Here is a 13,138-nt window from a genome sequence, read left to right on the forward strand (position 1 = left end):
CTTTCAAGTAACTCAGATATCACTTTGGAAAAAGAGGCCTCTCTGCCCATCAAATTGTTGCTAGCTCTTTGGGGAAGTTATCCACTCAGCTCTTTCCTTGTGGCCCTGCAAGGTTTTAATGTCCAAATATGCAGATAATTCTTTGTAAGGAGTTATTGTTGACTCTGCTGGCAGCTGGCACATTTCAGCAGACTGTGTCAAAAAAGAATGGCCTAGTATAGAGTTGTGCAATACAAGATCAAGCTCCTTGGCTCACCACGATCATCCAATGATCTTATCTTCCAACCACTAACCAGTGGAAATGTTATATCCCTATTTACTGTTTCAAACCGGAAGACTTCATGAATTTGCCCAACTTTTGCCTTCTTCTGCATCTCAAGTTCTACATTCTGGATTGCTTTACAGTCCCTCTCAACAGCAGCTTCCCCCCTCCTCCTCCTCCCACCCCTAAAACCTGCTGCCCAGCAGCAAGGGCTCTGCACCAGCTGGGTTGAAGTGTGTTTTACCAAGGGTTTGCCAGAACCTTCTCAATTTTATGCAGTACTGTGCAACAGTCTCAAGCACATATAGATTATAAAGCTAAGAATGTCTCAGGTTTCTACACAGCATTGTCAACGTGCAGAGGAGAGCAAGTTTGTAAATCTGGCGAGAGCAAAGGATGTTGGAGACGGTGAGGGTGGAGTGCCGTGAGAGGGGTGTGGGACAAGTGGCAGAGAAGGAGTGCCAGGATGGTGCGGGTGCAGACACACCCAGCCCTGAGACACCAGGCAGGGTCATTTGATTCTAAACAATTGGTTTATTGATCATTACAGAATGCCCCTCTGGTGCTTCCCGATCCCTCCCCTCTCCCTTCCCCTTTTCCCAAGCACGACTGTCCTCTCCCCGTCTCCTCCCCCACTCTCACTCCACAATTTATCATCACTCTCATATATCCTGAAATTATTTTTTTTTGAGGCAGAACACTGCAATACTACAGTACTGTGCAAGTCTTCAGCATCCTAGGTATATGTACGTGCCCAGTATTTGCATGTACTGTATGCTGTACCGGGAGTTATATAGTCACCAAAATCTACTTGCCCTGCCAATGGCATGCACGTTTCTTTAAACCTCTCCAATTAGCTAACACAAACTTTTCAAGCACCCACTTCCTGTTGCAAGAAAGAAATTGAACTGTGGTTATTTGCTGCAACTTCAGGGCAGGTTGAAGCAGCACTTTTGACCACACTTCCCCCGTCACGTACCAGTCAGAAGTTTCAGAAAGAATAAAGGCAACGAGCAGAGGCAGAAACATCGGGGCAACCGTCAGGTCCCTCAAGCCCACACGAAAAGCCATTTCACGTCAACTAGATCTGCAAGAAGAAGATATAATGAGGAGGTTAATGAGGCCTCAAGTGCTTCGGGCACAGAAGTAACTTAACTTCCTTTCCAACGTGCCCTACTCCTTCACGAAATATGGAGCCTTTGTAAATTTCAGCGAGGGCACCATGATGGCCTTGTTTTCTGATCCTCGGTGAGAAACCCAGCTCAAAGCTCACAAACTGCAACTTATTAAATATTGTCTTGCAAGCTCAAGTTGATTCAATAGGACCCTTGAGATGATAGGGGCCCTCTGTTCTTTCCTCAGTGTACAACTTCGATCACGCACAACCAAATACTTGATCTGCAGTAAAGTTAAAGTCTGTCCCTTATTGGCTCATCAGGTCAGTCAAGCCACTGAGAGTACAAAACTCCCACCCCACCCCCCCAGACAGGACGCCAGTCTATCGCGAGGTTAACCCCCAGCATTTTGCCGGTACCCATTTTCAGCCGGGTGGACTGGGGCAATGTGTGGTTAAGTGCCTTGCTCAAGGACACAACACACTGCCTTGGCTGGGGCTCGAACTCACAACCTTCAGATCACTAGTCCAAAGCCTTAACCACTTGGCCACAAATTAGAGTCTCTATATTCTTCCTAGTACGTGTTGTAGTAAGAGTCTTCGATGGGTAGTCTATGGGCAGTCAAAGCATCAATGGGACCAGTCTGCCATCCATCAAGGGTATATACACCAATAGCTGCTAGAAAAAGGCCAGCAATATCATGAAGCATCCCTGCTTATGGACTATTTGTCCCAGTCCCATCAGGGAAGAGGCTATGCACCATCCACACCAAGACCACCAGCCTCAAGAACAATTACTTTCCCCCAAACCGTCAGGCTGTTCAACACCTCCACCCATTAACCCATCCTCCCCACCCCCACTACACACACACCACCTCACAGCACAGTACGTACAATCAGTCTCTGTATAAGTTTAAAGTTAAAAGTAACTTTGCTATCTAAATACATATATGTCACCATATACTACCCTGGCATTAATTTTCTTGTGGGCATTCTCAATAAATTCAGAAAGAAGAATTTATTTCTTTAGAGTATTTAGACTCCTGTACCTCCTTCTTGATGGCAACAGCAAGAAGAGATGATAGATGGGGGAGGGAGAGGTGATCCTTAATGATGGATGAATGCCACTTTCCTGCAACAGCGCAGCTTGTAGATGTGCTCAGTAGTGGGGATGGCTTTACCCATGATGGACTGGGCTGTGTCCGTTACCTTTTGTATGCCTTAAGGGCATTGATGTTTCCATACCAGGCCACAAAGAAACACTCTCTATTGTACATCTAAAGAAGCTTGTCAAAGTTCTAAACGACATGCCAAATCTTCGCAAACTTGTAAATAAGTAGAGGCGCTGTTGTGCCTTCTTTGTAATAGTAATTACACGCTGGCCACATGACAGATTCTTTGAAACAATAACACCAAGGAATTTGAAGTTACTGACTCTCTCCAGCTCTGATCCCCTGATGAGGACTGGCTCATGGACCTCTGGGTTCCTCCTCCTGAAGTCAATAATTAGCTCTTTGGTCTTACTGACATACAGTGAGAGATTGTTGTGACGCCACCCTCCTATATGCTGATTCATCACCTCCTTTGATTTGGCCAACGACTGTGGTGTTGCCATCGAACTTAAAAATGACACTGCAGCTGTACTTTGCCTTGAAGTCATCAGTATAGAGTGATCAGAGCAGGGTGCTAAGCACCCTGTGGTGCTCCTGTGCTGATGGAGATTGTGCAGGAGATGTTGTTGCCAATCCGAACTGACTGGGGGTCTGCAAATGAGGAGATCGAGGATCCAGTTGCACACAAAGGTATTGAGGATGAGGTCTTGAAGCTTATTGATTAGAATTGAGGGATGATAAGTGTTGAATGCAGAGATGCAGACAAGGAAAAGCATCTTGATATACGTATCTTCATTGTTCAGATGTTCGAAGGCTGAGTGAAGAGCTAGTGGAATGGCACCATTTTATATATAAGTTACTTGTATATTGTGTTTTCTAGGATTGCTTTTATATTGCTATTTGTTGTGTTTTGATGCTGCATCATTACACAACAATCATTTTGCTCGCCTTTGCACTCATACACTGAAGAATAACAATGAACAATCTTAAATCGTGAATTCAGTGACTATGGCTCACTCTTGCATCCAAGTCAAAAGCCCACTCAGACAGATGAGTCCCTTGGCAGAAGTCCAGGCAGAAACGCCTTTCCAATACCGTCAGAGATGATCTTTTACGTGACGTATCAAACTGCGGTGTTACTCAAGTGGCTGAGAAAAGAAATCCTGTGCTACTTTCTTCCAATGAAGAACAGAAAAGTTATCTTGGAACCCTGATCAAAATTTATTCTCCCCAACTACTTTCATTATTGTTGTACTGTTTGTGTGAGAGGAAAATTATTATACATAAGTAACATTTCAGGAAGTATCTCTTTAGTTACAAAGTGCTTTGACACACTCAAAGAGGGCAGAAAAGGAGCATAAACACATGACCATATATCATCTGTATAACCGGGGAACCGATGACATGAATCCAACACAAACATGAGAGAATCTGCAGATGCTGGAAGTCCAAGCAACAGGCACAAAATGGTGGAGGAACTCAGCAGGCCAGGCAGTATTGATGGAAAGAAGTACAGTCAATCAGAGCCTGGACAGCAAGACCTGCCGATTAACTTCGATCCTTACATCAGTCCTTCGTTATTGACCTACATTTCCTAACAGGGTTTCAGTGCTAGCACTGCCCCGGAGTAGCAGTTTCAATTCTGTAGTCAAGAGGCAAGAACATAGAATAGCACGGAGTAGGCCAAATGTGCACAACCCCCAACACATACCAACCGGTTCCCAAGCCAATTCCAGCATTCAGTAAGATCGTGGCTGATCTCAGCTCCAATTTCTTCTCTGTTACCATAACCCCAATTCCTCTGTGGACTAGAACTATATCCATTTCGACCTTTAACATTCTCAGTGACAATCTCCACAACTTCATTGGATAAAAATTCCTGAGAAGGAAAGTGATCCTTCATCCCAAAGCCAGTTCTCCATCTCCCAACCACAGAAAATATGCATACAGTATCTCACTCTGTCGAGGTCCCTCTGAAACCTTCAATACTTCAAGAAGACCACCTCATATTCTTCTGAACTCCAATGTGTTTAGATCCAATCTGCTTCACTTTTCCTCACAAGATGACCCTTTACCCTTGCTAACAACCTAGTGAGCTTCTCTGACCTGCCTCCGGTGCAAGTCTATCCCTCCTTAAATTGGGAGACGTTGTGTTCCATTCTCTTTTCCAATTAAAGAAACAGGAACATTTGCTATTTTTACCTGGCAGACGTACAAGAAATGGAAGTACAAGTTAATTATCGAGAGATCTGTTTCTCACAGCATCAAATACAAAATTATATTTTACCACACTGAGCTTTCCTGTTTGAATTAACATTGGCCTTTGTCAAACGAGTATCACAAGTGCAACTTGCATTTTTTTTATCCGAAGGCACATCACGCCAATAAGTCACAAGACTGCAGGTGCTGGAGCTGAAGCAAAAAAAAAATTCAGCAGGTCCTGAAATGTCTATCTTCTGCTACATATGCTTCCTGAACCACTGACTCCCTCCAGCATTTTGTTTGTTACACTCATGAAACATTTTGAAATAATCACTGTGGTTACAAAAGCAAGAATCTGTGTTATGTTGTAATCCCTCAAATAGTAGAGCTGATTCCTCACATCAACAATTCTGTCCTGGTAAGAATTCTGGACAAAATATACAAAACACGGTCTTGCAACCTCTGTCCATTGATACTGTGGGGTAATATAATTAGTGAAAATGTACCTAATTCACAACCACCGATGTTGAGTTGGGGTTCACTTTAACATGCTAGTCTGACATGATTACATGCAGTACTTTTACCGTGATTGGTGTTCAGTGTTTGGATTACAATGGATGAGTCGTTATGCTTTTTTCTTAAACACGAAACCCCTGACACCATTTTATTTGTGGTAATTTACAGTACTATTCTCTGCCCCAAAATAATTTAATTCATTTTTTGTTTTAATACTGTCTGGATCAATAACCTACGCAATGTGCTACCCTTTGGATCTAAGTCTTGGAACGCCCTGCCCAACCTTTAGCAGAAAAAATGCAGAGGATCAACTCGGCGAATTGCCACCACTTACATCAGCAGCACTTTCAACCTGAAAATGAGAGGCAAAAATCTAATTCAAGCTTACAACAACTGACATGTCCACTCAGGGTAATTTTGTAAATTAAGCTGACAAGCCCAAACTCACTTGATGTCAAGTATTGCAACAAACAGTCACGCATCCACATGGACAGTTGAAAGATGACACCATCTGACCAAAGAGGAAGCCAGCACTCACCCGCCCCAAAAAAAGCACATCTCATCAAAGCAAGCTGATAGAAACACACACACATCTTTAATACTGATAAAAAAAATCACAATAAACTCACCAAAAAAACCCAGAAAAGTATGAGAAACACTCAGCTAGGCGCACGCAGAAGGGGAAGAAAAGTTAACATTTTAGATCCAAGCTTCTTCATAAGAATTGAAAAACAATAGAAAAACGAGTTAGTTTTAGAAGGTGAGAGGAAAGAATTGTGGTGGGGCAAAGCCAGGGTTGCAGTGGGGATATTTGGAGCTAGTGGCAGTTATTAAGGAAAATCATGGCTGTGGAAGTGAAATTTGGTCAGTTCCTTGATGAAGTGAAGGGAATCACTGAGGACAACAGAAGTCCTGACAGAGAGCATAAAATTGCCTCCTTTCCTTGTGGAGTGACGTTTAAAATTTTGCAGTCCTCTGGAACCATAGCAGAAATCAGGTGACTCTTGCAAGATCATGACCAATGTATCTGCTATCTCTTCAGCAAACTCTCTCAGAACTCTTGGATGTAGTTCATCTGGTCCAGGTGATTTATCCACCTTAAGACCTTTGAGTTTGCTTTGCACTTCCTCCTTAGTAATAGCAATGGCACTCACTCCTGCTCCCTGACACTCACAGACCTCTGGCACACCGCTAGTGTCTTCCACAGTGAAGACAGATGCAAAATACATTAAGTTCATCTACATTTTTTTGTCCCCCATTACTACCTCACCAGCATCATTTTCCAATGGTCCAATATCAGCTCTTACCTCCCTTTTACTCTTTATATAACTGAAAAAACTTTTAGTATCCTGTTTTATATTATTGTCTAGTCTGCCTTCATATTTAATCTTTTCTTATGGCTTTTTAGTAGCCTTTTTTTGGATTTTAAAAGCTTCCCAATCATCCAACTTCCCACTCACCTTTGCTACCTTATATGTCCTTTCTGTGGTTTTTATGCAGTCCTTAACTTCCCTTGTCAGCCACGGTTGCCGATCCCTGCCATTCTTCCTCTGTGGGACATATCTATCCTATGCCTTGTGAATTATTCCCAGAAACTTCAGCCACTTCACTCTGCCATCATCCTCGCCAGTATCCTCCTCCAATCCCCCTGGGCAAGCTCCTCTCTCATGCTTCTGTAATTCGGAATAAACCACTGTGATACTAATACACCTGACTTGTGCTTCTCTCTCTCAAATTTCAGTATGAATTCAATCATATCATGATCACTGCCTCCTAAGGGTTCCTTTACATTAAGCTCCTAAATAAAATATGGATTTTTACACAACACCCAATCTAAAATAGCCTTTCCCTGAGTAGGCCCAAGCACGAACTGCTCTAAAAAGTCATCTCACAGGCATTCAACAAATCCCCTCTCTTGTGATCTGACACCAACCTGATTTTCCAAATCCCCTTGCATATTGAAGTCCCCCATTACAATTGTGACATTGCCCTTATTACATGCCCTTTCCAGCTCCCTTTGCAATCTCATCCCCACATCTTGGCTACTATGTGGAGGCCTATATATGATTCCCATATTTTTTTTGCTCTTACAGTTTCTTAACTCCCCCCCACAGAGTCCACATTCTCTGACGCTATGTCACCTCTTTCTAAAGATATAGTTCATCTCTCACCAACAGAGCCACACCACCGCCTAGGCCTTCCTGCCTGTCCTCCCAACACAAAGTACATCCTTCGATGTTAAAGCTCCCTTCTTTCAGCCATGACGCAGTGATGCCCACAACATCAAACCGACCAATCTTTAATTGCGACTCGAGTTTGTCCACCTTATTTCGAATGCTACGTGCATTTCAATACAGCACCTTCAGTCCTGCATTCTTTGCCCTTTTTAAAGTTGCCTCTGTGGTACAATCTAGCTCTTCGCTCTTTCTGCATTTGTGCCCAATCAGTGGCTGATCCTTCATATTGCACCCATCATCTACTTGTAAACCTGCGGGCTCATCCTCGGCCTGCCATATTAGTTCAAACCGCTCCCGACAGCTCTGGCAAACTTGCCCGCCAGGATATTGGTCCCCCTCGGATTCAAGTGCAACTCGTCCATTTTGTACAGGTCACACCTGCCCCAGAAGAGGTCCCAATGATCCAGAAGTCTGAATCGCGGTCCCCTGCTCTAATTCTTCAGCCACGCATTTATCCTCCACCTCACTCTATTCCTATCCTCAGTGTTACGTGACACAGACAGTAATCCCGAAATTACTACACTTAAGGTCCTGCTTCTCAGCTTCCCTCCTAACCCTGTTTTCGGAACCTCCTCCCTTTTTTTCCAACGATGTCACTGGTACAATACCAATATGTACCACGACCTCTGGCCGCTCACCTTCCCTTTTCAGGCTATCGTGGCCGCGATCAGAAAGGTCGCGGACTCTGGCACCTGGGAAGCAAACTGCCGGCCGTGTCCACAGCATCGCCTGTCGAGCCCCCCGTCACCGCTGCCCTCCTGCTTTCCCTACCCTCCCGAGCCACAGGGCAGGCAGACTCTGTGCCGGAGGCGCGGCCGCTGCTGCTCCCCGCAGGTAGCTGGTTTGCCCCAGGTTCCTCATCGGCGAGCCCCGATCGGGTCAGTGTGAACCCGGGAGCGAGCCGCCGCACTCCGCTCCCGGATTCCCCACCCGTCCCCCGGGCTTCAGAGCAAGCGCCGTGTTTACTCACTCAGCCGGCAGGTCCCGTCACGAGGGAAAGCTGATCCGTACCTCATGCCGGGACGAGTCGCCGAGGGAGGAGCTGATTCCGCCAGCTCGGTGGGAGGGACGGAAATGTGAGCTTCCAGTCAATCTGGGAGGGGCGGAGATTTCAGTCAACGCGGGACGGTTGTGAATGCGACTTGGTGGGGCTCTCACACCGGCACCTCATCGTGATTTGAGTCTCCGGCTCAACGCAAGAACCTGGAGAGCGAAGGGAACAGTCACTGTCAGTGGGAGAAACAGCGAATAAAGCTCTCCCCCAAAGAGGAGAAAAAGTGAATTAACCTTCTTTGCAATGCAAGTGTTTGTATTGAGATAGTTACCTTCCGGTCACACTCAATAGTTCACTGTGCATTGGTCTTATATTTACATTTGCTGTGGTTTTTATGCTGCATCGGATCCGGAGTAACAACTAACAATCCGGTTTTGGATTGACTTGTGATCTCGGGTCGGTTCTGCACAACCAACCCCTTCCCCTCCACCATCAGATTTCTGAATGGGCAATAATCGCGAGCTCACCATTTACTTGCTTTCTTCTTGCACTGCATATATAGCACATAATTTTAAAATGCATATGAATTACTATATAGCAACTTACGTGTATTTTTATAATTATGTTTTGCAATGTACTGCTGCCACAAATCAACACATTTCACAACGTAGGCCGGTGATATTAAACCCCATTCCGATTCTGAATCAAAATGGAAATTTGCTGCTGTTCTGCCTGGAGTTGTTCGCAATGAATAGGGTTCTAAGGTAGTTGCCTCTCTGCCCCTCATCAGAATACTTGCAGCCATTTCTCTCAAAATGTTGGCTTATTGCAGAAGTATATGTGGGTCCAGTCACATCCAAAAAGAATCCTGTGTTGGGTGATTATTTGGTAAAAAAGAAACACCCCCTGTTGTCGCAGATATCTGTTTAGTGAAGAGGCATTGTCGATTAACCAGTTCTGTTCTAGGTGGGCGATAACAACCAAGCAAGACCCCAGAAGAGGCAAAAAATGACTTGATAATCTGTGCTACTGGCTGAGGGGGAAATGTTTACCTGTGTATTGGTGATAATTTACCTTGTTATTTTTGTCCATGGCGCACATTAAGCAGAGTTTTACATCTCAGCTTCCCAGGCTCGCTCTGCTCTGTCTCTCCCAAGGCTGTACTCTCTTTGTCTAACCTAACAGTAGTCCAAAGGCAGGGGGCTGCAAATCAGGCAGACAACGGTAGGATTTCACAACACCTGCCGGTGATTCCGATTGCTCCACAACACCCACAGAGTGCTGAAGGAACTCAGCGAGTCAGGCAGCATCTGTGGAGGCAAATAATCGATCAACGTTTAGGGCCAGGACCCTCCCTCAGGGCTCAGTTCCCCTCTGTAGATGCTGCCTGACGTTCCAAATCCCTCCAGCATTTTGTTGTTCTGGACCGCCAGCATCTTCAGAATCTCTGGCAGGTGAGGATGCCTTGCAGGGTCCGTGGAGAGAGAAGGCACATAAGATCAGGGCACATGGTATTGGGAGAATTGCATGGATTGGTAATTATTTGATTTGGGTCATATATTGAGATAGAATGGTAAAGCTTTCTATGTCACCCTGACAGATTATTCCATAAATCGAGACAGTACTGGAGAGGAGGAACGGAATGGAGAATATACTGTTACAGAGAAAGTGCAGTGCAGCTAGGTAACTCCGTGCAGGGCCACAGTGAGGTAAATTGAGAGATCAAGAATTCATCTTTATTACATAAGATGTCTAATCAAAAGTTTTATAACAGGATTTAAACACAAGAGATTCTGCAGATGCTGGAAATCTTGAGCAGCACACAAAATGCTGGAGGAACTCAGCAAGTCAGGCGGTATCTATGGAGGAGGGTAAACAATCGATGATCCGGGCCAAGGCCCTTCGTACGTTGTATAAGTTGTCCTCGATCCTGGTGGTATGTGTGCTCTGGCTTTGGTATCTCCTTCCTGATGGAAGGGAGTGTGTGCAAGTGTGAATGATCGAGGTGGGAGGGGATCTTGCTTTCCCAAGACCCCGGGAAGCGTAGATGGAATCACTGGAAGGGAGGCTGGTTTGCAGGATGGACTGGGCTGCGTTTGTCACTCTGCGATTTATTGTGGTCTTGGGCAGAGCAGTTTCCATACTGTGCGGCGACGCACTTGGATAGGATGCCTTCGCTGGTGCATCTGGTGAGGGTCGTCAGGGGCACATTGAAGTTTTCTAGCTTTCTGAGGAGGTAGAGACACTGCTGTGCTTTCTTGGCCACGTGGCAGGACCAGGATACTTACACCAAGGAACTTGAAGTTCTCAGCCCTCTCCAGCTCAGCACCATTGATATATGCAGGTCTGTGTATTTCACCCCACTTCCTGAAGGGTTAACTCTTTTGGTTTGCTGACGTTGAGGGAGAGGATTGAAGACTGGTTAGCACAAGACAAAGCAAAGAATGAAAAGGTCCTTTTAGGTTGGAAGGATACAACTAATGGAGTTGCCCAAGGATCAGTTCTCAGCCCTCAACTATTTATGATTTGTATCAATGATCAGGAGAAAGGGGCAGAGCATTAGGTATCTGACTTTACTAATGACATGGAGATAGGTGAAAGGGCAAGTTGCTGTGACGGCAACTGATTAACTGAGTGTGTGGGTAATAAACCTTGAAAATGGCATTGAATGTGAGAAAATCTGAGGCCATGCGTTTTGAAAAGAGGAATTTAAAGATTTAAATTTAAAGGCTAAATTAAAGGCTAAAGGCTAAAAATTGTAGAAGTACAAGGGGATGTTGGCAGGCAGGTTCAATAAGTGGTTGGACAAGCAAATATCATATTGCCCTTTATTGTCACATGGGGTTGGGGTTTAGAAAAAGATGTGTTATAATTAAACAGATATAAGGAGAGAATTAATTTTTCTATTATTGATATTTGATTCCTCCATCGTGTGGATAGAAAAGTAGTTTCCGAAATGGATTGCTACTTCTGTTTGTTCCAGCTAAATGTAAACTAATTGGTCAGTCTAGTTCTGTGTTGTGTTGTAGGATTTTCCACCCTCACCTTGGGCTTAAGAAACTGACTTGCTGGAGGGATAAAGTGACTGCCTTATAACAGTGGGAAACGGATTTTATTGCAAAACGTGGTGTCTCCATTTTTAAATTGTGTCAAGACTAAATAGATGAGAAGGTACCACTGGGTACCACGGAAAAATAGGGGGTTGCAAGTGTGTAAGTGGTGCAGGGATAATCTGCTTTAGGTTGAAGTCATAACCAAGGGAGGGAGGGAGAGAGAGAGAAAGTGTGGGAGGTGGGGGGGGGGGGAGAGAGAGAGAGAGCAACACACACACACACACCTGGGATTTCCTCCAGCACCGTGTAGATCAGCCCAGGCAATGGTTGATATGTGATCCTTGTGTATTATCCTTTAGTGTTTTTTGAAGTGATTAATATGTATATTTTGCATCACTCCAATAAAAGTTTTTGTAAGCTTTTAAGATGTGCATAGAACCTCCTTTGCAAATACCCTTGTTGCTGAATCAGAAGGAACAAGGATTGAATATTAAAATAGTTGCATTACAACAGAGTGCTGATAAAGTCACAATTGGAGTATAGTTCTGGTTTGCCTTGGGTAAGAAAGAATATGTTGGGATGAGAGAGTCGTCCTATCACAAAAGACTAAAAAAATGATGTCAATAATTTTTGGAGTTCCGTAAAATGAGGGGAGATCTTATTTGAAATGTTCAAGGCCCTTAATGGGCAGAGCATGGCAGATGTTATAATGTTTCCATTAGTCGAGTTAAGGGAATGCAGTAACAAAAATTAAAGTATTTCTTTAAAATTGAGGTGCATAGGAAATTCTTGCAGAGAGGTGAAGCTCTGGAATTCTCTACAGCAGTGTTGTGGAGGAAGGGTCATTGTTTTCTTAAAAGTGGAAGTAGTTGCATTTTTGAAAGATACGGGAATTGAAGGCTATAAGGAACTAGCACAGAACAGGACATGAGGTCTGGGCAGTACAGCCATGATCATATTGAATAGTGGTGGAGGTTTGAGAGACTGTGTAGCCTACTTCTGCTATTTTATTGTGTTCTTAATTTTTCAGTTCTGACCAAAGACAACCATTCTGAAACATTAACACAGTCTCTCCCTCTCTCCACAGATGCTGCCTGACCTGCTGAAGATTTGCAGCACTTTCTGTTTTATTTCATATATTTAGCATCTGTGTTAATTTTTTGAATTATTATTTAATTTTCTGTTGCCTCCCTTCTAGTACTGTCCAATACAACGATGTTCTGAGCACAAGGTTGAGCAACACACACAAAATACTGGAGGCACTCAGCAAGTCAGGCAGCATCTATGGAGAGGAATAGTCAACGGTTTGGGCTAGACCCTTCATCAGTACTAATGAAGTTGCTTTCCATGTTATTTTATGTTCTTCCTGTGAATGTCGTATATGATCATTTATGTGTCTTTGATGCTGCAACAAGTAAGTTTTTCATGGAACTTTCGCGCGCGTACCTGTGCCAATGACAACAAACGTGAGTTTGTCCATTTCCCTCCAGAAATGCTGCCCGACCCGCTGGATTCCTCCAGCATCTTGTGTGGTCGCAGTCAATGCTGCATTCTGTTTTCTTTAACTGCCTCCATGTAAGCATGGATCGCAAAACAGAAGGTTGTTCCCCTCTGGATCTCAGTACTGTACCTGTGACAACAGCGAACC

General features: G+C 44.3%; 1 protein-coding gene across 7 annotated transcripts in view; it reads right to left on the bottom strand.

The window, feature by feature from the left end:
- LOC132403066 (ribonuclease T2-like) overlaps positions 1 to 13,128 on the bottom strand; it is a 34,706-nt gene extending 21,578 nt beyond the window's left edge. The window contains exons 1-4 of one of the 7 annotated variants that reach the window (XM_059986312.1): positions 12,937 to 13,128; positions 9,512 to 9,747; positions 8,455 to 8,646; positions 1,242 to 1,349 (exon numbers count right to left, since the gene is read on the bottom strand). In XM_059986312.1, coding sequence (XP_059842295.1) covers positions 1,242 to 1,333 — 92 coding nt within the window. In that variant the 5' untranslated portion in view covers positions 1,334 to 1,349; positions 8,455 to 8,646; positions 9,512 to 9,747; positions 12,937 to 13,128. Of the gene's footprint in view, positions 1 to 1,241; positions 1,350 to 6,666; positions 6,857 to 8,081; positions 8,331 to 8,413; positions 8,647 to 9,511; positions 9,748 to 12,936 lie in introns of those variants that run through there. The other 6 variants (XM_059986310.1, XM_059986311.1, XM_059986314.1 and 3 more) reach the window with 6 other exon arrangements.
- Between the last annotated feature and the right edge of the window lie 10 nt (positions 13,129 to 13,138).

This window comes from Hypanus sabinus, chromosome 12 (genome assembly GCF_030144855.1).
Source record: "Hypanus sabinus isolate sHypSab1 chromosome 12, sHypSab1.hap1, whole genome shotgun sequence".
Lineage (NCBI taxonomy): Eukaryota > Metazoa > Chordata > Chondrichthyes > Myliobatiformes > Dasyatidae > Hypanus > Hypanus sabinus.